Below are 21,705 nucleotides of genomic sequence, written 5' to 3' on the forward strand. Positions count from 1 at the left end.
GTCCAGGTTGATAGGAGCAGCAGTTGCGAGCCTGCGATAATAATAAACGCGATTCTACGATCCGCCTAAGGCCACCTAGCGATAACTCGAAAACACGTTGATCGATGTTGTATATATAAAATTAAAAATAAAAAAAAAGAGAAACGATTGAATATTAATGGAACGCTAAAAAGTGTTTCAACCATTTAACCGTAGGCCGCGTCGATAAAATAGGAAGTTAACAAGTAAACAGAACGGCGGATGATATTACAGAATGTTTCTCTTTTAATTGAAAAGTTTAATCGTAAGATCGATGCATCGAGTAACTGAAACGCTTGTGAATCTGAAATATTTCGGTCACTGTAGTTCGTTGTTTATTGAATTTAGTGAATTTTCTAGTAACAACTTAAATAGACGACCGCATTAATGAATGGCGTATAAAGTGGAAAATAAACGAGCAAACAATCGGAGAATGATGAATAATGCTGGAGAATATATTCTTTTTAATTGAAAGTTGAAAGGAATCTATTGTAAGGTTTAACATTTTCAATCGCATTGGGCAATCGAAACGCAACGAACGTGGAAAATTCGGTCTCTTTCTTTCATCGACTGTACATTGAATTTCGTCAGCAAAAAAGATCGGATCGACTTACGCCCAGTTTCTCCGACGATAAATTACACACCACAATCCGAAATCGGTCATCGAGAAGCTGCTTACTCAACGAAGAGACGGAAACTACGAAATGCGTTTCCGATATCGATTACAATGCTCGTTGAAGGGCGCAGCGATTTTTCTGCGTGAAGTGACATGGCAGATTATTTTTTAAGAGAATTTAACAGCGAACAAAAAAGATTTCGCTATTAAAATATTTAAATTGTATAGCATATTATCTATTTGATATTATGCAAATTGCAGAATATTATTTGGTATATTACAATATAAATAATCGTATATCATAAATTTTAAGATACTTGATTAATATTAATAGCTATGCTTTAGCGAACACGTGAGTCAACAGTTTTTAATGATACCAGTTAAAAGATTGTATCACCTTGACATAAAAAGAGAAATTAATTGAAATCAAAACAGAAATCTCATTACAACTCGAAAATAAAATAAATTTACCACTGGCTCTGTACGTTTTCCAGCAACTGCACTTCATTCTCCATCTTTCAAAACGGAACACTCTACATCACTGCCATTCCCTAATGGATTTCCTTATGTAACTCGATTTCTTTCTATGCATCATCAGCAGATCCGAAAAAAATCAACTCAATCAGATGAAACAGACATTTTTCACATATAACGCAGCATCAATCTTCTTCTTCGACCGTACCTTAACTAAAACAGTCTGACAATGCTACAATAAAATCTCCAAACTCTTTTAGATACAAAGGTCAAGAAACGTTTTAACTACTATACACGATGGAGCAGTGATCATAATAATAATCGGGCAGAAGGCGATTCCACGTGAAGAAATAAATAAAAAAAGTGGAATAAAATTCTTCCGTTCAAGGTCTCATTTTCAAGAAAACAAAGTTTAAACCTGTCTAACTACGAACTGGTTTGGTACATACCTCCATGCGCATGATACATTTTCGAATTTATTTTTCTCGAAAATAGGACCATCTTACGAAAACGTAGTATATTAAATTTTTTACTTATTTTCATATTGATAATTTTTTACTCTTGTTCATCGGTCCGGAATTTGCCAAATTGAAGTTTGCTCGTCAAATCTGCAAAGTCGAGCTTTCAGAATACGGAACCTCGGATGAACAAACGTTACATCGAACCTTTTTCTTATATTTTCACGTGGAATTACCCTCTGCCCGATTGTTCCACGATTACGATCCCATCCTGTATATGCAAGAAAGCTTGTTCTTCAAGTCTTTTGTTTTACGCGTTTGACAATTAAGAAGTAAAAACAAATTTGCTATCATTTTGCAGAGTACTTATATTTACGATATAACGTTGATAATGCAGATTCTTGTCAAGTATGAAATATAAATGGTCCAAAATTTGCTGTACTCGACTATTCTCATCTTTCAACGGCATTCTTATTCCTTGAAATTTTTCTATTTTACAGAATCGAGACGCATGAGAGTCGATACCGGGTGATCGTGATCACCTGAGGGCCCAGCAGTTTTCGGCGAGGCATATCACGAGATGGCGGACGATGGTATAGATAATCCGGCGTTCGCCAACGAGGATGATTGCGCGACCGATTTGAAACAGGACAATGACCAACATCAAGTGACCTTGGACCAGGATCACAAGACGGAGGACGGTCCTGTGGAGAATGGGCATCATCGGACGCAATTTGTGTCGCAGCAATACGTGGAGGCCGGAAGGACCAGCCCTGATTCACATTACAGAACCGAGACAAAGATCGAGCTGCCCGACAGCAACGACAAGACCGTCGTCGAGCCGAAGATGAACGGCGTTCATGGGAATGGAAATAACAATGACGCTAGTTTCTTGAATAACAGCGCGACCAGCGTGCAGATCAATGGTAAGTTTCTTATTAATAATTGTTAATTGTTTCCAGATTTCCTTACACGTTAATTTACTAATAATATTAGCGGACAGATTTTTATATTTGTACAATTGCATCGTTGAGTATATCTTAAATCTTCGATTGGATCGAGGTTCGGTATGAAACGTTTTAATGTGAAATTTTAGAATTTCATTATTATCTGAAACCTACTGAAAAACAAACTCGATACTTCATCCAATTCACACGGAAAAACTAATCGACGATGAAAAGCCTGCTAAACGATCGTTGCCACGGTTCGTTCAATTCCATTTTCTTTTTTTATCCACTTCTGCAACATGTTTCAAGAGAGATCGTTTAAGAAGCAACAAAACGAGAGAAGGGAAAAGAACGAAAAAGGTGCGGACTTTACGTAAGCGGAGACCGCAGGCTCTACGTCCAACACGGAGAAAATTCTTCGCGACAAAAAGCGAACACGTGGCGACCTGCGTTGCATTTTTCCTCTCGTTTTGCACGCAGAAAGAGCCGCGTGCAATCCCCGTGACGCAAAGCGTAACCGCGATCGACCGCTTTTCTACGACCAAGTTCTGTCCACGATTAGGAAAACGATCGTTCGAGAATCACATAAATTTCATTTACATGCGTTCGATGAATAAAACATTAGCTGGAAGTGAACGATGAGACATAGATAACAATTGTTAGACTGCAACTTAGTCGCTTCGATTGAACCAGAATTATTTATTCTAAGCACGAAATTTTACATTTTAAGACTAGAATTATTTAATGCGATTGCAGTAAGTTGATTAATTGAATTTCTTTGCGAAAGTTTGAACGTATCGTCTCTGCAATTTATTACGTTTAAGTTATTCTAAGCCTATTGAACGAATTAAGAAATTTGGATTTTATTCCTCAAGTAAAATTCAACGTTAAAATGATACATATAATGATCAGTATGATATGAATGGAATATTAGGCCGAGCAAAAAGTTCTCTGACTGTCTTTGAGAAAATTTGTAATCTCACGTGTAAGTATAAAAAATACTTTATTGTATAATAAATGGAATATTCTTTAGTAATTTCTATTTGAAGGACGTATAATTCATATAAAAATAAATCAGTTGTTGGGAATTTTGTAATATCTGTAGAAAATGATAAAATTTTTTTTTATCAGATCGAATAGCAATATCTATTTCAAGTTTCAAACATGCATGAAACTTGAAAGCAAAGAAGAACGTTATAGAAATGGTGGTCGCTGTTACTGAAATTTGCGTTGATCGCTCGATTTTACCAGATATGATCAGGACGAGCCGAACTTTCGATCGTTAATTACTACCACCACCACCACCAACAATACGGACAGTTCTCGAAGAAAAAGTTGTTCGAGGTCGGTGAAACGCAGAAAGTATATGAAAGGTCTCCTACATAATTGCTAAAGCTTGTAAAATACGTAAAATAATTGTAAAAAATGTACATTTACGTTTGAGACAATGGGTCCCTAAATCGTTTGTTAAAAATGGCTCGATAAAGTAGCATGGCAAACAAAGGAATTGTTATCTGTGATGAAAATCTTCCAAACATTGTCATAGATTTAGAACCTTCTCGAATTAACTTTCACTCGATAAATGAATTATTGTATTCTATGTAATATTTGTCTTGAAATGTGAAACAAGCCGCTAAAACCAACCTTTCCATTATATAATTGTTAGCATAAAAAGTTAAAGGATATGTCAACTATTCCCAGGATATGTCAATTATTTTCCGCCCATATAATGCAACATACTTTCTTTGCTACGCAAAGTTATGACCGAAGGACGTCACTCAATAAAAGTATATTGACTTTTGAACTACGTCCGAGTAAACATGTAATTAACCAACTTCTTTCTCTATAAACAACGACTTTGCAGCACGCGAGGTTCCGCCCCATAAATAAATACTTTAATGCCACGTGTAATTTCCACACCTGTAAATTACATAACCCCTAAGGCACTATAACGCATGCATGTGATTGAGTATAAGTTTGAGATCACTATACTCACAGTTGTACTAAAAAAAAAAAAGGAAGAAATCTATTTGAAAAATGACTGATAGCCATGAATGTGTAATATATTATTACTTATTAATTACATGAAATAATGTCTAGTTAGGTTACATAAATGATACTTCATGCCTTGGAACTGTGACTTAACGATCATTTTATAACACCATTAAATAATGGTTAATAGCTCTTAAATACTAAAGTTCCACAAATCTAATAATGAAACGGGGTTTTCCGGTCTTTTTCACCGATTTTTCCGTGATATATGAGGAAGAGTAGAATATTTACATGGATAAAGGCTCGCTTTTTTTGTTGCATTAGAATATATTTCTTCACTTTGAATTCTTTGGTTCACACCTGAACACCTTGAAATTTGACAAATTACCGATTGAAATTTCTTTCAATGAAAATTCGACGCTGATCTCAATTTCTACAATCGATATTTTAATAATTTCCTATTATCGATAGACACTGGAAAAAAGGAGCAAATCGAAGCCGTAAACTTGGAACTGGTCTCGATGAGGCCTTACGCGGGCAACAATCTACAGACAAAGGGTCAAGAGGCTTGCGAGGTGCCAGCTGATCCCTACGAAGAGTACTTCGTTCCAGTAAACGAGCATCGAAAGTACATCAGGTAACGAACGGCTGAAAAATATTCTTCTACTCTCTGTGTTCTCTTCCTGGCTACTGTTTAACATTCGATCGTGTTCACCAGTCCGGGGCGTTGCGAGATCGCTCGATTTTTTTAACGAAGAAATATGATAAACGAATATCAAGAAGATTGAGCAGAATAGAATAACCAAGCGGATGCATTAATTTTTTTTGAAAATAATCCTCTAGTTCGCATAAACATGAAACCTGATTTCGTTGGCATTTTAATATTCATCTCGTGTCTTTTACGCGTCCTCCATTTCTCCGTCTGCCACACACGTTAATGTATTACTAGATTTTACGCGTTTACAGTGGAATCTAAATTAAGCAAGCCCGAATTTAAAGCGTTTCGGAAACAAGCTCCTCAAATAAGAATTTACAAAGCTCGTCATTGTTTCAACAATCGAGAAGTAGCACCATTAATTTTCCGTATTGATAAATACCAACAGAATTAAACAATTAGTATTCTCGTAATTAGTAAAATTCACGATAGAACAAACCATAAACAGAAATCGATAATTATTTTAATATCGCACAATTCATTCCAAATAAGAAAATGATTCAAATAATTGCGAATATATAGTAATAAAGAAAATGCAATTGTATCGATTAAAAAAGAAACAAAAATATTGCGGATACTGACGGAGCGAACGGAGGTCCTCGGATGTTGCGGATTACATTCACCGATGAAGGAGATTGCGAAACGAACGTGTCACAATGTTTCATAGCAGAACGCAGGAGTGACCGTCTTTCGTCAGAAATAGAACTATGCATTGACCACGAATTATTTTATACTCCATTATGAATAATTTTTATTCCGATTACCTTAGTGATAACAACAATGATAATAATTTTTGGCGATGTTCCCATGGCGGCAACAAAAATAAAAAGATTTACGTTATAAGAAGGCAATCACAAAACTATTCACAGTATAACGAAACATCAAATATTTCCGTCTCTTTGTGTCTGACACCAAGACCATTTTGCGCGATTAAAGTAACGTTATTAATAAAATATTGCAAGTATCGATATTGGTACATTTTCTTGTATATGCAACAAATTTTGATAATGAAAGAAATAAAATTTTACAAATTCCGGGTTGTATAATTATCCTATACGACGTAAAATTGTAAAATTATGAGAAAGAATGTGAAATACAAGAAATTTTTACGCCAAAGATATAAATGTTTCTTAAATTGTTCATTCTGAATTCTTCGTCATTTTATTACACAATTTTTTATACAATATTTTGGTCTGCAAGAACTGAGTAGTGTTGCGTAGTTGTTCCTTTCTTTCTTTGTTTTTTATTGCTTGCTTCTCGTTTGAGATTAGCGTCGAGATGATTTAAAAAGCATATGCATTTCAAAGATCTTTTTAGAAAAAGTTACAACAAGTTGATTTATGCTGTTTGCCCGTTTAGCACGGTCATATGAAATACCTTCGCGAGGCTACGAATTATATGCGAATGTTATCAACTTGCTAGAAGAGCAAGTAGTGTGTTCGTAAGAGAGAAGTGCACGGAGAAATAGTTGGAACATTATTTTTCGTACGGAGCATATACGAACAATGTTTATTAATTGTGATTTTCATAAATAACTTTTCACTTTTGATAGTCTTTCTATCATCTTCCTTTCTCGTAATGCATTGTATCATTAGAGATGAATGAACTAGAATCAATATAAGAATGATACAAATCCGAGATAAAAGCATTATGTAGGATATCTAATTTATCTTGAGGAAAAATAGTACAAATACTTTTGTTTATAATAGCGATAACATCTAATGTTATAGTAATAACATCTAATACAAATTTTTGTCACTTATATCACTCCCCCTGTGACGTTCTCAAATACGAATATCAAATCTCACAATATCACTTATGCAAAATCGCAGCTCACAAAACCCGATAAAAGGACAAAAACCAAAGATGGAATTTCTCTTACAACAATACCTTCGCCCATTAATGCACATCAAAATTAATCAAAATTTCTGTCAATAAATCAGGGTTAACGATAAAAGATGATGAAAGATATAGAGAAACAAAGTCTTCGAACCTGCATCTGATCGCACAAACCATGAAACAGAGTACATGCTCCATGCGAGATCGTTCGCCTAGCGGCCTAGCGTAACGTTAGAGCCACAGCATTCAGCTTCACCGCCGCTGACCGCGAGGTTACAGCTCACACGAAACAAACACATACATATATACACAGATACAGGCACACAGAGCATACGTACATATACGTATAACATAGAGGCCAGCAGCAAGCTGAGTAGAGAGTTAGAGACGGTGTTTTCTGTTGTCACGATACCTAGCAGGGGTCCCGAGGCCGAGGTTGAAACAACCGTGGCTGGAGTGCGTTTTGATTTGGGCCCCGGCGTCGGCCGTGAGGGACTCAGCCTGAGAGACCCTGCCGCCGGACTGGTCGACTATTCCCACTGGCTGACAGCCCTCAGGTACATTGAAGGATGCTTACGAGGATGAGGAACGGGGGAGAGAGAAGCTGCTGATCGATGAACGAAATGGTGGATGCGCACGATTCGCGAACTAACCCGCTTACACCCCTGCTACTCGCCCTATTTTTCTTGTATTTTTCCCTTTTTTTAATCAACGATAGCAATGGCTGAGCCTGACGATACATGTATATGTATAAGCGACAGAATGCCACAAGCAATTCACAAATTTCCACCTTGCAAAATGCACCGGGATGATATACTAGAAAACAGCTACGATGTATAGGCTGAAGAATGTCAGTCTGTTATACTTTTCTTTCTTTTCTTTTTTTTTTTGTATGCCTGTGACAGGTGCTTCAGGATTCACGAATCTTGTAATTGCTACACATAGCATCATCATCATCATCATCATCATCATCATCATCGTCATCATCATCATCAAAGAGTCGATACACTCTAATAGACATTTATTCGTAAAGAAACGATTACAACACTATCTCAGAAGCAGACTCCCCACGCGTGGACACTGACCGCTAATATTCGATCGTCGCGATAAAACGGACTTCGATTGATTCGAAAACCGAAAATGATTTTTGAATCAAAGTTTAAGAGTCGAGAGGGTTGAAAGAACACGATGGATTATGGGTATGGAAGAACTTTAGTTCCGGAATAAAGATTAGATGATCGCGATGAGTCATTTAGAATATGGTGTCTGTTCGTCTAGGGAAGCTTCTAATACCATGGTCGCTGAAGAAGGTCTCGGAACACTGACAAGCACAGTGCTGTATAAAATACGCTTCTTTTGGGTCTAGGATGGGGGTGAATTGATAAAGTTCGTAACTATTGTTGTTAATTATGGGTGAAACTGTGTTACAGAGGCGAGAAACTTTATGTAACGAAGGACAAGAGATCAAGGAGTTCGTACTGGAGAAGGATGGCTTGCTGGGGATGTGGACTGATGGTTCTACTGGTAGCGGTCATCATTGCCATTTTGGCCGGAAGTAAGAGTCTTTTGAAGCATATAGTTTCTCTAAACTCTTTTAAATTATTCATTTTTGAAGATGCGAAATGTAATATATAGTTAGAAAAAATTTTTTTAAGTTTTGAAATCCTACATAACTAAATAAAGGATTGATTCTGCCCTAGCTGGAGTGATCCTAACGCAAGAAGCATCAGAACCCTTGGAAAATCTCCAGCAAACCAATTCCCGGCAATTTGGTGACGTACGAACCGCAGGAAGTCAAGAGTACGTGAAAGATCCGCCATCGAGTCCGCCACCTGCGACTTCAAGCTTCCCACCCTGGCCAACTACCGATGAAACCATTTACAACACCGTTCCAAGTGCCTTAGACGGTATATTAAAACTAGACGACTTCCATTGGGACAATGATTTCAGCAATCCAAAGTCGAGAGTGTACAGACAAGTCAGTTCAGAGATAGAAGAAAATTTGAAGAATATGTTACAACAGCCCCCAAACAATACAACAGTCATCAAGGTATACGACATAAACAGGGATGGTGAAGTGAGGTTTAGGATAAGCTATCCGTCACGTTCAATGCCCGAAGAAATGCAACAGCTGATCGAGCAGACGCTACAGAAGAGTGGCAACATAATTGGACAATATCACTTGAGTAGTTTAAGAGTGAATAAATTAATTGATCAGTGTCAGAGTGGAAATCTCCAGTGTTCAGAAAGGTGCGAATACGATTACTCTAAAGGTCTGTTTGTTTGCTCCTGTGGGGTTGGAAAGGTATTGGACAGTGATGAAAAGAACTGCATTGATGAAAATGATTTGAGTAATGTAGAAATGGATGATGAGATACCGGAATCTAATACGGAAGTGGTGCACGATTATGTTCAGGGAAGGAGTAGAGGCCCTGGTACTGTATTTGAACCTAGAAGGCCTGATAATTGGGATCATTTGGACTTCACTACCGAGTCAACGCATAATAGACATGCCTCACCGCAAGGTAATGAACATGAGTTTCATGTACAACCACATGATTCTTCGCCGGGACCAGAGCCTACACAGATGACTACGACGGAACAGAATCGTGAGTTTAATGGAGAATCTGATCCAATAAACTGGATGCATTCATCACATGGTCACTCGACTCCTGACCATTCAACGCATGATCAATCAAATCATGATCATTCAGCACATGAGCATTCGGAATACGATTATTCTACTCATGATCATTCAGCACATGACCACTCGATGCATGACCAATCAGAAGATGACCATTCGATGCGCGAATATTCGAGTGAGTATCCTACCGAACCAAAAATTGAACCAGAATCTAGTTCTAAACCGGAACCATCTGTAGAACCAGAACCTTCTGCGGAACCAGAACCTTCTGCGGGACCAGAACCTTCTGCGGAACCTGAACCTTCTGCGGAACCTGAACCTTCTGCGGAACCTGAACCTTCTACAGAACCTGAACCTTCTGCGGAATCTGAACCTTCTACGGAACCTGAACCTTCTGCGGAACCTGAACCTTCTGCGGAACCTGAACCATCTGCTGAGCTAAAGCCAAATGTTGAACCCGAATTTCCTGTTGAGCCAGAGCCTTCTACAGAGCCAGAACCATCTGCAGAGCCAGAGCCTTCTGTACAACCAGAATCTACCTCCCAACCAGAATCTCCTGCAGAGGCAGAGCCTTCTTCTCAATCAGGATCTCCTGCAGAACCAAAGTTTTCTTCTGAATCAGAGTCTTCTACCGAACCAATGCCTTCTTCTCAACCAGAGTCTCCTGCAGAAGCAGAACTTCCTTCTCAATCAGAGCCTCCTACAGAGCCAGAGCCTGCTGCAGAGCCAGAGTCCTCTTCTCAACCAGAGCCTGCTGCAGAGTCAGAGCCCTCTTCTCAATCAGAACCTTCTGCAGAACCAGAGCCCTCTTCTCAACCAGAACTTTCTGCAGAACCAGTTCTTTCTTCTGAACCAGAAGAACCGTCTCCTGCGGTGACAGAATCTACTTCTCAAACAGAACCTCCCACTAAACCAAAGTCTCCAACTAAATTAGAAGTAAACAATATGGAATCTCCTAACACAGAAACTATGGCCAATATTGAACCAGAGTCTTCTGCTGAATCCAAACCTTCAATTGAAGTGGAATCTTCTCTTAAACATCAGTCATCAGCTGAAGCAGAATCTTCAACTGAAGTAACACCAATTGCTGAACCAAACCCTACTAATGACTCAGAATCGTCAACAAAATCTGCAGTAACTGAACATCCTGTATTATCTTCTCAGCCGGATTTTACTGTCAGACCTGAAAAACTTGGAACTGAGACTGCTATAGAACATGAATCACCAATTTCATCATCCACAGAACCCGAATTTCCCATCGATGAAAAGTCTCATCAAAATGTACCTATTACAGAACATTCTACTGAAATACAAAACACAATGAGGCCAATAGAGTCCGCAGAAGAAACTCCTGGTAAAACAGAATCCTCTACTGAATCTGCGACTATGAATAAAATGTCTGTTGAAACAATTACCGAATCAACTTACACTGAATTACCTAGTATGACGAAGGAAGCAGAATCTCCAATTGAATTTTCGACTACAATATCTATGATCGAGAAAGAAATGGTAAATACTTTTACACCTAACGCTCCTATAAATATAGGGTCAGAAACTACAATATCAATGATGCCTGAAGTGACCACATTGCCAAGTAATGAGAAATCTGTCGATGAAATAGCAAGTAATGATACACCCTTACCAGTGATACCTTTGATGCCTGATACCGAAGAGGCTGTAACGTCAAATCATTCCGAGGATCACTTCGAATCAACTGTTACGACAATGGATACGACAATGGTGAAGGATGATAATAAAGATAAAATAACAACAATGACCTCTATTAAGATGGATATAGAAGAAACAGCGAAGGTTGAACACGGCACTGAGACTAACATGTCACAGGATGAAGCAACTGAAGCTACTACAATGAATATAAGTAAGGAGGAGTCTGAAATTATGAACTCTTCGTCCGAATCTAATTCCGTCTCCCTGTCTAGCACACAGTCCTCAGTTTCTGAGGAATTCACTCTAAAACCTGAAACGACTCCTCTTGTAGTAGATAACAAATCAGAAAACGTTACTGAAATAAATACCATCGTAGAGAACAGTACTACAGAAGCAAGTAACGAAGTAGCTAAATCAATATTATCTGGCGAATCTTCAGTTGTGCCAGAATCACTTATGCATGAAACCAACGAAACTAACATCATTGAGCACATGCCAACGACTGTCTTTCCTAAATTACCAAAAAATTTTGGTCACAATGTAGAACCTTTGTTAGAACCTCTTAAAAACAATACAGGAGAGGAGCACATTATGTTAATTCCAAAAACTGAATATACAGCAGAAATACATGATCCTCATGCGATAATTCCTCAACTAATTCCTGAACAAAGCGTCCAATCTTCTAATACATCCTCAAGCGGTGTTCCTGAAGGTTCAATTGTAGAAAATAAAATTCAATCTTCTACAGAAGCTATTCAAACAGTTCTACACCGTTCCACGATTCATCCTGAACAGAATGTAGTTTCTTCAGGCGATCCCCTTCGTTATGAAGACAATTTAGATCATTCAACCAATCATCCTCTGCATCCAGCAATGTTCCCTGAAAATGCAATCGAACAAACTACAGAGAAATTTGATCCAGCTTATGATAAACACGTAGATGATATGTCTCCCTTCTTGCCAGATATTCAAAAGGAAAAAGAGGTGAAGAAAGCCCCCAGATTGGATAAAGATGAGCAGGATGTACCCAATCCTTTCGAAGGACACGTCGAAGATGTTGTTACTTACAAATCCACGGAACAAAGTATGAATGACACTAACGTGAAGGATTCTCTGAATGATGTTCACGTAGAAACACACGATGTCAAAATACCTGAAGAACAGGAAGAGGAAAAGAATAGTGTGAAAAATGTGATGACTGGAAATGAAGTGGGTCGTGGTTTCAAGAGTAATGGTTTGGACGTTGTTGAAATTAATAACACGGAGTCTGGAATTCAAAATGGACTACATAATTATGATATTAATAAGCCAACTGAGGATGAAGAATATGCTATAAATGAGAAGGAGAGTAGAGAAGGTTCCGAGGAAGATGAAGAGGCGTTAAGAGTAATACCATTGGAGGAACAGTTCAAGGAAACTGAAACCACTGTGAATAATGCAGATAAGAATAAATCAGGAACCACAACAGAATCTAACATAGTTACCACTATTCCAACGGAAGAAAACGAAAAACAATCAAAAGATTCTATGAATAATGTTACTGCTTCTGAGAAACCTGAAGAAAACGCAGTAGAAGATCAATATAACGATATAAACGATGATACTTTGTCTAAAGGGTATCAACAGGATGACTCGGAGATACGAGGGAAAGTTAAGGATGAATCTGATAAATTAGTAACAAATGATGACGAGAAATCGTCCAAAATGACAGACATACCTTACACAAACGATAACATGAACGTTACAACGAATGATACTGAAAGTGTCCCAGATAACCATACAGAGGATGCTAAATTAACCACGCAAATACCAGTGTTACCATTGGAGATACAGCAAGAAATGTCTACAACTGAAAAAATCGAAAGCACAACTGTAACTGAAGAGAATCCTCGAAAAGACAATAATACAGAACATGATAATAGCGTTCAGGTTAGTATGGAGGATACCACGACAGTTCAAGTACCGACAACTCACATGATGCCATTAGAAACCAAAACCACTGCTCAGGTACCAATATTGCCAGAAGAACTGCAAACTACTGAAAGTGACGTATTGTTAACCACCTCCACAATGAAGCCAGACGCTGAAGTGAAAACTAGTGATTTAGAAAATGTACGTTCTAATAATACGGAAGTTGAACAGACGGACTCTTCAAAACCCAATACTGATGAGATGAATAATAATTCGGCTGAAGATTTGGTAACTAGCGGTGATGAAAAAGTGAATGCTCAGAATGGCACTGCAGTCGATCTGATGACCAGTGCAGTGGAACATGTAAACAACACAAGTATTAATAACACATTGTTAGAACCAAATATTTCAGTACTAGATAATACAAGTGAGGAAAATGTGACTACAATGAACGTAGAGAAAAATATGCAGAAGAATTTAACAGAAGATTCAACGGAATTACATAAACAGACGTCTGAGAGTTCCAGTACGACAGAGGATATTAGACCAGTTACCGAGATATTGGAAGATGACACCCAACCTATAGGATTCGATTATAAAATACATTTTATCACCACTACACCTAAGACTATGTTACCCAACTTGGATGCGGACGAATTGTCGGAAGAAAGCTTAAGAGTGATTCCATTGGAGAAGAGTTTGGAAGTGAAGAAGAAGTCAGTGGACAAGAAAGTTATTGATAAATACAAACACAAGAAGGAGAAGGAATTAAACTTGGAAGAGGACGAGGGTGAAAATATATCAACAGAGATTCCAGAATCGGCTACGGTATTCTCTACTGAAATACCACAAATATTTGCTGAAAAGGAAAAAGCTCAAGAAGAGAACCATACTGCGACTAATACAGACATCCACGTAGAAGAAAATTCTGCACCTGTTCCACAATTGAAGATCATCGAAACGACCAGCGGATCAAACCAAATAAATGTACAAACGTCCGAAACCTCTTCTAATGAAAAAGAGAGTCTGAATGACAAAACAAGCATAACAGTCCCAGACAGTTCAAAGAAGTATCCTAGCTTCATACCGGTTTCGGAGAAGATAGAAGAGCCAGAACCGGTTACAGAGCCATTCGTAGTTCTCCGAAACTTCAATTTCCATCGATCAGGCGTAGATTTTACAACAGAAAATCCAGTCATCAATGGACCATCTAACGAAGGCCATACAGCTATAGAACCAGGACAAGTGATTGAAATAAATGGAGAACCGAACCAGACAGGTTCACAGTCTTCAGTATTTCCTTCGAATCAATCGTCGATAGTGTCGACTGCACAGGAAACAAATCACGTTGCGAAAGAGAGCATCGACACGACAGTTGCACCGTCCACGCAAACTAAATTACCGGATGCAGTTGTGGAAAGTACTAGCCATATCGATGTTTCTTTCCTCAATATCCCTCCAAGTACTGTTTTCTCGAAATGTACAACTGGCCAGTTCCAATGTGTCAATGGAACATCCAGGGATGGCGCATACTGCGTGAAACTATCAGCGAAATGCGACTCCGAGAATGATTGTTCCGATGGTTCGGATGAATTAAATTGTAAGGAGGAAGGTTGTCCAGGAAACTTTCAGTGCGCAAGCGGTCAATGTCTAAAGCGAGACCTGGTGTGCAATAAAATTGTCGACTGTGATGATGGAAGTGATGAAAAGAATTGCGAAGAATGGAAGTGTCAATTCGATGAATTTAGATGTCCCAGTGGTAAGTTTTTGAAATGTATACTATCAGTCATAAATACACTGTGTGTACTCGAATGAAGTACTGAAACGCTACGACTTCGTAACTAGAAAATAAAAGTAATGGAAAACACACAATTTATGCTAAATATCAATAACTATCTTAATACTTGTGGACCGTGATATTTTTATATGAAGGATCATTAAATGCAAATTAGAAGGACAATTATCGGTGGAAAAAAGTGAAAGGGAAAACTTGGTATAATATACGATCGACTTAATGGCTTCTCGTTTAATATTCAATACAGGTTTCGTAATAATTTGAACGAAGAATGTTCTAATATCGGACGAGATGTTTCTTTCCTAGCACGGGTTATCGGTGTCACTAGTTATCATTCGAGCAAATTGCTTCATCTTTTAGAGTATTTGGAACTACCGGATGCTTCTCGAAATTGTAAAAATAGATTGAAAGAAGCTCTGTCTGTTCTGTAATAAATTGTGGCTATTTGTTTTATCTACTCGACTGACAACCCATTTAATTTGTTTCGCAAGTATCGTGTTTACTCTGAGATATATTTTTAAATCTACGGTAGACTAATCTAGGACAAAAGTTGTTCTTATTTCATGTAGGATCAAATTCATCGTCAATTTCACCTTCAAAATTAATTTGTCATTTTTATTCCTGAATTATATAGAACTTGCCATTAAGTTGAATCATCAAAAAATAACAAATAAATAATAATACAATAATAATACAATAGAACACGAATTTTTTACAACTTATGTAGTATCGTAAATATAATAATTAGTTTATTAATAATAAATGGATTAAACAGAAAACAATGGTTATTCAACATGAACTAATCGTAACAATGTATAATAATTAATTAACAACTCTCGTCAACACAGATTCAACTCTCTTTCGACAACGCTAACAACACTATCTCAACAATGCAATCCGCACTCTCTGGCTTCTCCACTCATACTGCCGTTAATTCGTTTATGTCCCTTAGCAACCCTTTGTCTTTTGTCTTAGCCTCGTATCTTTTGTTTAAACCCCATCATGCACATGCTCGGCAACCGCTTGTTTATAATTCGCACGACACCCCCCCCCCCAGGCCCCCCCCCAGGCCCCTCGTCCACGATACTACACTTATATTATAATTATTTCTAATTTTAGGAAGATGCATCCCAGGCATCTGGCAATGCGATGGTCGACCAGACTGCGAGGATCACCGAGATGAATACAATTGTGCCGAAAGTTGTGGAAACAACGAGTATCTTTGCCCAACAGAAAAATGGTGCATACCATTAACGTGGCACTGCAACGGGATTAGAGAATGTGCTAATGGAGAGGACGAAAAATTATGCGATTGCGCTCTTGATCAGTTCAAGTGTCAAACAGGCGGATGTGTGCCTGAAAATCAAGTCTGTGATGGGATAGAACATTGTCCTGATCATTCTGACGAATGGAACTGTTTAATGACAAATATGACTATGGAGAAAAAGTCATCAGATGGACAAGGAGAAGATAACATCGAGAATAGTGGTGTTCAAGAATTTGGTGGAAGTTCTTTATTAAAAATAAGGTAAAAAAAATGTTGAAATTGAAATTACAAATCTTGGATTAAAAATCGAATAATCAAGAAAAAAAAAATCCGAAGAATTTTTAATTGAGACTGGAATTCATTACTTTCTTGTTGAGAAAGTATAGAAATGGCATAGTGATCTTTTTAATATTCTAACGTATTTTATTCCGCTTCAATATTAGAAGTAATCTGTTGTAGTCGAACAAGACCAGATCAGCTCCTCTCTTCACGTTTCAAACCATTCCATTCATAAAGTATATCTAGTCTTATCAAATATCAGTGTTTAACTAACTCCGAGGGCAGTCTGTGAATTTTTAATCTACCGCTATCGACAAGTAAAACATTTAGCTTAATGAAACCTCATTTCACAATTCTATTCCAAGGCTTAATTCAATAATTTTAAATTTAATTAGATTTCTAATCATCTGATTAAACAAATAATATTTATCCATCTGTATCAGTTAAACTTAAAAAGCTATTATTGTTAATTAAATTAAGAAAATTTCTAATCATCTGATTAAACAAATAATATTTATCCATCTGTATCAGTTGAACTTAAGAAGCTATTATTGTTAATTAAATTAAGAAAATAACAAATCAAGTAGGACGTTGTATTTTTCCAGACAATACAACGATGAGTATCGTCTTGTGTGCTCCGACGGATGGAGCGAAGAATTTAGCAACTCTTACTGCCGATCTCTAGGATTTGCTGGTTCTGAGAGCACAGAGCTCCAGACATGGGATAAAATCCAGAAGATACTCAGACTAAAGTTGAATCCTAACCATCGTGCGCCATTAGTCACAAATTTGGAACAAGTGGAATTCTGCATCTCCGACAAGGTCGTGCAGATATCTTGCCAAGAATTTTCTTGCGGTTCTGACTATGGCGAAGGACCAACTGCCAGATTGGTTGGCGGAACACCAGCCAGCGAAGGACAATGGTCCAGCGTGGCCTTGCTAAAGGAACCTAAACACGGTGCTGCTTGCACGGCAAGCATATTGGGACCTATGCATGTGCTTGCCAGTTATTCCTGTATTCACAGGTAAATCATTCGATTAAGAGATTCATAATCTAAAAAAAAAAAAGAAAACAAAAATTCAAGGAAATCATTTCTTTTTTATTGTCAACTCTAGCAATAATAATAATAATGTCTTTTCGAATAATTTGATATAACAGATTTTTCAATTTTTAAAAGTACAAATTGAAGATTTGGAAAATTTACAGTTAATTCCATTAACTGTTATTTCGAAGATTTCTTGCTTCAATGGTTTGACAGAAAGTGGATTAAATACAGAATTTTTCTCCGAAGATGGACTAGATTATCGATCCGAATTCGAATCTCGAACGGAATTTAATTACAAAGATATATTTTTTATTTTGTTTAGATATAAGGAAAGTAGTGGGTGGCAACTTTTCACCGGTGAAAACCTATTAAAAGCACATCCCGTGAGGAACATCATTCCCTACCCGCAAGTGAAATACAATCAATTTTTATACAACAATGATATCGCGTTAGTTGAGCTCGAGAAGCCTCTAACTTTCTCAAGGAACGTTAGCGCCGTTTGTCTTCCGAAACATCCTATTCAAGTTCGTATTACGAATATTTGGTATCAAGAATATATTTGAAAATATATGTAAAGTGTTTAAAATATATGTGCATTTTTTATTAATTTTAGCCGAGACAGATATGCGTCATGGCAGGATGGGGATTCTCTGCGAATGGCGAAGTGGATTTACAAAAATATTTGAACTTCCTACCATTGCCAACGTTAGACTCTGAGAAGTGCAATGCAACTAGCCATTATGCAGGGTTCATCACAAAGGACAATATATGTGCTGGATTTACTGATACGAATAAAGGACCTTGCTACGTAAGATTTCTAATTTTCTCATATTAAAGAGAGTGTAACGAAAATAACAATATCTATCAGCCTATGAAGTTTTTTTTAAATTATTAACCCAAGTGTCTTGTACTTTCCTAACTTGCATTTTCTAACTCTATCTTTCAACAAACTGAATAATTCATTTATGTTGATATCTATATTCTTATTTTGTTTTTCTCTCAGAACGACGAAGGAGCACCTCTAATGTGTGAAACTGGCGGAGGATCGGTCAGATGGGAAATTCAAGGGCTACTGAGTCACCATAGCAGATGTTCGAGAGGTCATCCGGCAATTTACTCTAGCGTGGAACCAGCATTATCTTGGTTGCGAAACTCCGTACCCGCTTTGCAAACGCAAAGTTAAAGTGCTATAAACGTGATTACGTTCTTTTCACGAGGATGCGCGAGCATTAGATGAATTTTAATTTGATTTAAAACGAATCGACGACAACGATACACTGGAACGAACGAACAGTAGAAACGAAATAAAGAAATTCATTGGAAGGGGAACTATCCGGTAGAATGTCGAAGTTCCTGTTAAAATTCACGAGACATAAAAACTATGTACTTAATTTGTATCCGTCTGTATTTTCCAAACGGTATGTTCCTATTTAAATGCAAAGAACGCGTTCAACAGATAATAATACAATCGCGGCCATAATTGATTCTACATGAGAAAAAAGTGTTCTGAATCGTGATCTTTTTTCCTGTCTCTATAATGCCGATTAATAGGTAGTGCAATATTCCGTGGCGAGTTTTTGCGCTATATATAAGAAATAAAATTTATGACGGAGGTACATATAATTGGCAATACATGATATTTACAATTAAGACGTTTGTAAATACTGTATAAAGTGACTGTTTAATATGCTTAACATTGTAAGAGATTTTTTTACAAGTTAGCGAAATAGGTCTCCTAAGAATGCTGTTCTATACATATGAAAAGATGTGGAACGTTTAATACACTCGTTTACTCTGCTGAATAATCAACAGGTTTCATGTAACAACTATTTCTAATGGATTCTTGCTGACATACACTTTGCAGTTTACTATGTCAGAGAGATATTAACAAAGGTCTAGTGTTACTAATTAGTGTAATGTCCATCCTCTTATTAGATTCAAAAGAGTAACAGCAATATGAAAATATTTATTGGAAACGAGAGACCATCAGATAAATACACCCAGTTATTCAATCAACAGTTTGTCTCAGAGATCCTAAAGAAGGATTCCTGAAATGAACGACGGTATAGGTTAAGAAATAGATAGGGTTATATAAATGTATATAATATATAAGTGTTTTAATAAAATACATTGTTATGAAGAGATACAATAATAAAATATGTTTATGTATGCATAGTCATTGATGAATGCGTAAGTATTTTTACATGCTAAGATAAAAATAAATGTATTTTAAATGAATACAAAGCTGTTTTATTTTAAATATAAATAATTTTATTCGTGAAATAATAAATAACAATTTTTCTTATGAATTATTTATGCAATCCTTTCTTAATCTAATTGTTTTTTGGGTATTTTTGCTATTTCAGCTGCTGTCACAATAGCATCTATAGTAATCAATGATTTTGAAATACTAGTTATCACTTCATTGTACTTGGAAAAAACTTCATTTATATGATTATTTAATCCTTGAGTATCTTCATATAATTTAAGATATGATAGATTCAAATCGTTGAGTTTATTTGTCAATTCTGGAACATTTTTTAAACGATCAGTTTCTAACACGGGCACTAGTTCTTGCACCTGTTTCAACATTTCATAATTTTGCTTGATTTCTGGTGCCATTGCTAGTAACAATTGAACTTTAGCCTCTATTGGTATTTCAGAACTTTCAATTATCGGATCTAGATAATTATTTAATTCTGGTAATCGTTTTATCATTAGATTTGCTTTTTCTCGTCCCGACATTGCAGATGAGATCAGCGTATTCACATGTAAAATATTATCGACTACAGGATTCTCCAATGAAATATCATTAGCTTCATTTTTCTTTGCAAGTCCATATATCTGTTTTTCTAATTCCATAACCCTATCCTCGAGCAACTCGATGGTTGTCATTCTAAATGTCAAACAAAAAATCATTATGAATTGCTTATGCATATATTTCCATTAATGATCCATGAATTAATAAATAAATACAAGGTTAACATAATGGACTATAAATTTCTAAAAAATACTTATCTGTATGTGTCTTGTCAGAAAAATAGAAAGAATAAAATAGAATCAAGAGTGAAACTTTGTACTCATAACTATTTTCATTGTATTTTTAGCTATAATAATTAATATATAAGCAACAATTAAATCGAATATTGCTTCAGATATTTATTAACACGTCACCAACGTACCACTTCCTAATTAATTTAAAAAAGTTTGCAATAAATATTATAAATTTATATAATAAAATACTTACTTGTAAAAATTTAAGAGTTCCAAAAATATAACCAATTTACACAACAAACTTGTATGATGTGACAGTAACTCAAGATAGAAATTTTGACAGATGAAATTAGGTTATAACAGATTATAGGCTAAGTATGTAAGTATATACTCGACTACAATCTGAAGTGATGCAATATGTAGTCGCTTCCATTTGTATTGCAACTTACTTCACAGTGATCGAAAAAAGGCGCTAAGCTGATGTATTGATAATTTTGAATTTTTATGTAATTAAACCCTATTAACCTCATTACCGCCTAATATTATTTAAACATAATAAACGATCAAATATATATTATAGCTTTCATATAAATAATATATACAACGCCCAAATTTCTTTAAAATCAAACATCGATATGATCATTTCACCGCGCAGATACCAACAATTTCTTACAAATAAATTCGGATAAAAACTATCATACATTCAATATGTAAAGAATAAAACATACATATATCTTAATTTTCTCTATAGAAAGGAGATATTCATAAAAAAACAATCATAATCATTAACGTTTCCGAAAATGACCATTCATAGCACGCAGCTGTGAAACTTACCCGAATCCCTCGATGCAAAAAGACAAAAGATATTGCTTTAAATAGATGCACGGTGGTAGAGTGCATAAGTATGCGTATATAGGTGGCTGCAGCCGTGTACACTCGGTAAGTTCGCACTTTTAAATAAACTCACGATCTCCCCTCTTCACTTAGAGAAACTGTTACAGACGAATACCAGACAATGTCCATAAGAGAATCGCGGCGGGGC

The 21,705-nt window shown here is 36.5% G+C and overlaps 2 protein-coding genes across 4 annotated transcripts in view; one reads left to right on the top strand and one right to left on the bottom strand.

Annotated features, from left to right (window-relative positions):
• Nucleotides 1-19,811, top strand: part of LOC100744718 — a 56,053-nt gene extending 36,242 nt beyond the window's left edge. Inside the window, exons 2-11 of one of the 2 annotated variants that reach the window (XM_024371957.2) lie at nucleotides 2,067-2,492; nucleotides 4,977-5,142; nucleotides 7,476-7,616; nucleotides 8,490-8,614; nucleotides 8,760-15,041; nucleotides 16,197-16,605; nucleotides 17,229-17,648; nucleotides 17,992-18,193; nucleotides 18,283-18,477; nucleotides 18,673-19,811. In XM_024371957.2, coding sequence (XP_024227725.1) covers nucleotides 2,147-2,492; nucleotides 4,977-5,142; nucleotides 7,476-7,616; nucleotides 8,490-8,614; nucleotides 8,760-15,041; nucleotides 16,197-16,605; nucleotides 17,229-17,648; nucleotides 17,992-18,193; nucleotides 18,283-18,477; nucleotides 18,673-18,852 — 8,466 coding nt within the window. In that variant the 5' untranslated portion in view covers nucleotides 2,067-2,146 and the 3' untranslated portion in view covers nucleotides 18,853-19,811. The remainder of the gene's footprint in view (nucleotides 1-2,066; nucleotides 2,493-4,976; nucleotides 5,143-7,475; nucleotides 7,617-8,489; nucleotides 8,615-8,759; nucleotides 15,042-16,196; nucleotides 16,606-17,228; nucleotides 17,649-17,991; nucleotides 18,194-18,282; nucleotides 18,478-18,672) is intronic. The other variant, XM_012392698.3, reaches the window with a different exon arrangement.
• A 106-nt stretch (nucleotides 19,812-19,917) lies between these two features.
• On the bottom strand, nucleotides 19,918-21,697 carry LOC100742814. Of its 2 annotated transcripts, none has more exons than XM_012392714.3 (2): nucleotides 21,498-21,697; nucleotides 19,918-20,565 (listed from the first exon to the last, which is right to left on the bottom strand). In XM_012392714.3, the coding sequence occupies exon 2, from the start codon at nucleotides 20,562-20,564 to the stop codon at nucleotides 19,998-20,000; it is 567 nt and encodes a 188-aa protein (XP_012248137.1). In that variant the 5' UTR covers nucleotide 20,565; nucleotides 21,498-21,697; the 3' UTR covers nucleotides 19,918-19,997. The 2 variants fall into 2 exon arrangements, with proteins under 2 accessions (XP_012248137.1, XP_003485408.1); XM_003485360.4 differs by lacking the exon at nucleotides 21,498-21,697 and adding an exon at nucleotides 20,917-21,427.
• Between the last annotated feature and the right edge of the window lie 8 nt (nucleotides 21,698-21,705).

This window comes from Bombus impatiens, unplaced genomic scaffold, assembly GCF_000188095.3.
Source record: "Bombus impatiens unplaced genomic scaffold, BIMP_2.2 scf_0051, whole genome shotgun sequence".
Taxonomy (NCBI): domain Eukaryota; kingdom Metazoa; phylum Arthropoda; class Insecta; order Hymenoptera; family Apidae; genus Bombus; species Bombus impatiens.